The sequence below is a fragment of the Amphimedon queenslandica genome, unplaced genomic scaffold (genome assembly GCF_000090795.2).
Source record: "Amphimedon queenslandica unplaced genomic scaffold, v1.1 AMPQUscaffold_8895_Cont19165, whole genome shotgun sequence".
Classification (NCBI taxonomy): domain Eukaryota; kingdom Metazoa; phylum Porifera; class Demospongiae; order Haplosclerida; family Niphatidae; genus Amphimedon; species Amphimedon queenslandica.
Window position 1 is genome coordinate 1 of NW_003550832.1, and position 2,915 is coordinate 2,915.

Genomic DNA, 2,915 nt, shown 5'->3' on the forward strand with positions numbered 1-2,915 from the left:
ACCTTCTGTCTGATATCCCCTTGTTATCACTATAAGAATTAAGTTATAAATGAAGATAAAGTTGATAGCTCTAACTTTCTTTCTCTGCCAACTTCTCTTTGAGAGATATCAGTTCCAAACCATCAGCTATCATTGCGATAATAAAATAATGAAAATAACAATTAATTACCAGAAATTTTAGCATCTTTATTTTTCAATTCTCCAGTATTTTCTAAAAGTGATAAATATCACAATTGCAACAACTTTTCAAAATCTACCTTCTAATTTTTTTGTTAATTCTGATATTTGTTTAATTTTTTTAGCAATTATAAAGTCCTTTTCTTGAATGTCTTGCTCCTTTCTTTCTATTGTCATTCCTAAAGGTGTTTAAGACCAAATGCTTTCAAGAAATGGTCTCACACAATAATTGCAAACAGTTAGGACAGTCATATATATAATCAAGGTTTCCAACAAAGCATATTATGCAAGTGAGCTAGATCTAAACAGCATGCTTCATGAACAGTACATGGCATTTGGAAAATATGTAAAAAAAATCCAAATTTGATCGGAATCAGCTTAAACTTTTAATGCAACTTAAGTACATAAAAATTATAAAAATGGATAATTCTCTCATAATTTTCCAGGGCTTTGGCCCAATCCAACTTGACAATCTACTGGCAGAAGCTGCATAAGCATTATGCCAAAATCCTATGGGAAACCCTCCATATAATATATACCTTCGAGCATTTGACTTCTTCCAGTTTGAGGGGTCTCTTCTTCTTCTAGAAGATAATCTTCCTTCTCTATTGATTAGAGTACAAAACTGATATCAGTTATTAATCATCATTACTTTCTGATAAATCCTGAAATGAGGACAACTGCTCATTTAACAATTCTATTTTTTTCTCAAGAGCCTCAATCTCCTATTAAATAATGGAATCGGCAATATAATAAACTGATGAAAAGGCTTACTTTACTGTCTTCTTTGTCTTGTTCTTCCCTGTACATTAACTGTATGCTTGTTGCTATAAGCAACTGCTCCAACATTCCTCTACTAGTATAGACTGCAGAGATGTACTCATCTGAAAATTATGATAAGACTAATTAACTATTATTATAGTACATACCTGAGGCCTCTCCTTTCTCAGGGTAACACAAACTCTACATGTGAACAGATAAAAACAATAAATTATTAAAACTTTATAGTTTATACAACAAACAATGCTATGACAATTACCTCATCTTTGTAGTCGTAAACAGTGCAGTATCCAATGGTTAGTTTCAATAATCCATTATCTTTCAATACTTTAAGATTTTTGAGTGCCGTTGAAATGAGTCTTTCACTTAGCACAACAGGAAAAGAGCAAAAAATGCTGAAAAAATTGCCTCTTTTTATGACAGACAACTTGATATGTGGAGATAATTTCTTTGTAGCAGCTTCTTGAATTAATTTATCAATATCTTTAACTGTGCAATCATGTAAATTCTTATCAACAACAAATTCAATTCTTTCTAATTGTAAAACAGGAGGAGGAGAAAAATGCTCATTGAGGCACATGTCGAGTGACATTTTGTCGACAAACTCTTGATTTTGTGCTTTGTACTCATCTATAATTGATACTGCGTCATCAATTTTAAAACGTTTCACTATTGCCTCCAAGAGTTCAATATTTGTCAATGAGCACTGTTTACTTATCCAATTTAAGATATCTGCAACTGTTTCACATTTAGAAAACTCTTTATCAACTTCATAATCAAGATAAAATCGAAGATACTTTTTTAATCTATCGATGCTAATGCTGACAATATCACTGACTTCATCAAATGTAGCTGCAAAATGGGATCGTCTTTTTTTGAAGTCGTTACTTATATCAGAGGAAACAGAAACAGATTTAGTTTTACTCGGAGTAGTTGCAAAATCTCCAAATACATCACTTGCATCAGATGAAACAGAAACAGATTTAGCTCTGCTATCTTTGTAACCATTAAGACCAAATATTAAAAATAATAATGTATAGTTATAATAATAATAATGGCATACCTGTTTCTTCACTATTCACTGCAACATCATTATCATGAAACACTTTCACTAAAAATACAAAAGCAAAATTAAACGAATAGAAAGCAGACATGGTACTTACTGTAGTCTTGCATAACAACTTCTCCAGTATTTTTTGTAGCACTATCTTTGTCTAAGATTACAGCAAATTTTTGAAGATTTTCATGATTTAAACAGATGCTTATTTTCAAAGCACTGTATAATTCAAAACTTTCTGCAGATTCAACCAACTTTAGCTTCATTTCTCGTACTAGCAACTTCATAATAGAGAAATTTTTAAGACAGGTGGTATTTCTGATAAAATCTTTAGATATGTGATGAGTAAAGAGGAAACAAGCTGCGTGTTCTGATATGTAAATGAGTAGAGATAATAATAAGTATATAATGTGTAATTACTTTCTTTGTCAATTCCATCAGCTACTGCATTATCAAGGCCTAGAGATCGCAACGCTTCCAATAGAGTATACCAAGTTGGATCACCTTTCTTTGGCACATTATCAGCTTTTTTCAACCATAAAGCTAAGCCTTCACGAAGACAAATCTGAGGATTTCCTCTGTTTTCCGCTTCAATATCTTTTATAGTGTCATGTAACAAGCCCAGAGAAAGACAAAAAATAAAATAATCAGAACTGGTAAAATGGTATTTTCTTAAAATTGTAAGCACATCCACAAGATCATTTATGCCTATACAATATGCATGACAGTTAACATAAAACCAATGTAATGGAAACTTACTTAAAATTTTTTTAGATTCATCAACCAAATCAAAGTGTTCTCTAGCAGGTTGAACATGACTTTCCTCATCACAATTAGGCAATGAATAAAACTCATCAGAAGTTTCAGAATCAGACAAAGCTGTGAAATAATAAAAATCACA

The 2,915-nt window shown here is 31.4% G+C and overlaps 1 protein-coding gene and 1 long non-coding RNA gene across 2 annotated transcripts; both read right to left on the minus strand.

The window, feature by feature from the left end:
- Positions 1-2: 2 nt before the first annotated feature.
- On the minus strand, positions 3-896 carry LOC109591127 (uncharacterized). The gene is made up of 6 exons (XR_002189666.1): positions 830-896; positions 717-782; positions 258-356; positions 170-211; positions 76-126; positions 3-29 (listed from the first exon to the last, which is right to left on the minus strand). It is a non-coding gene; the product is annotated as an uncharacterized LOC109591127 (long non-coding RNA).
- Positions 895-2,890, minus strand: LOC109591126 (uncharacterized). The gene is made up of 8 exons (XM_020006920.1): positions 2,774-2,890; positions 2,435-2,722; positions 2,121-2,384; positions 2,021-2,068; positions 1,217-1,953; positions 1,107-1,140; positions 957-1,061; positions 895-902 (listed from the first exon to the last, which is right to left on the minus strand). The coding sequence occupies exons 3-8, from the start codon at positions 2,299-2,301 to the stop codon at positions 895-897; spliced, it is 1,113 nt and encodes a 370-aa protein (XP_019862479.1). The 5' UTR covers positions 2,302-2,384; positions 2,435-2,722; positions 2,774-2,890.
- Positions 2,891-2,915: the final 25 nt, after the last annotated feature.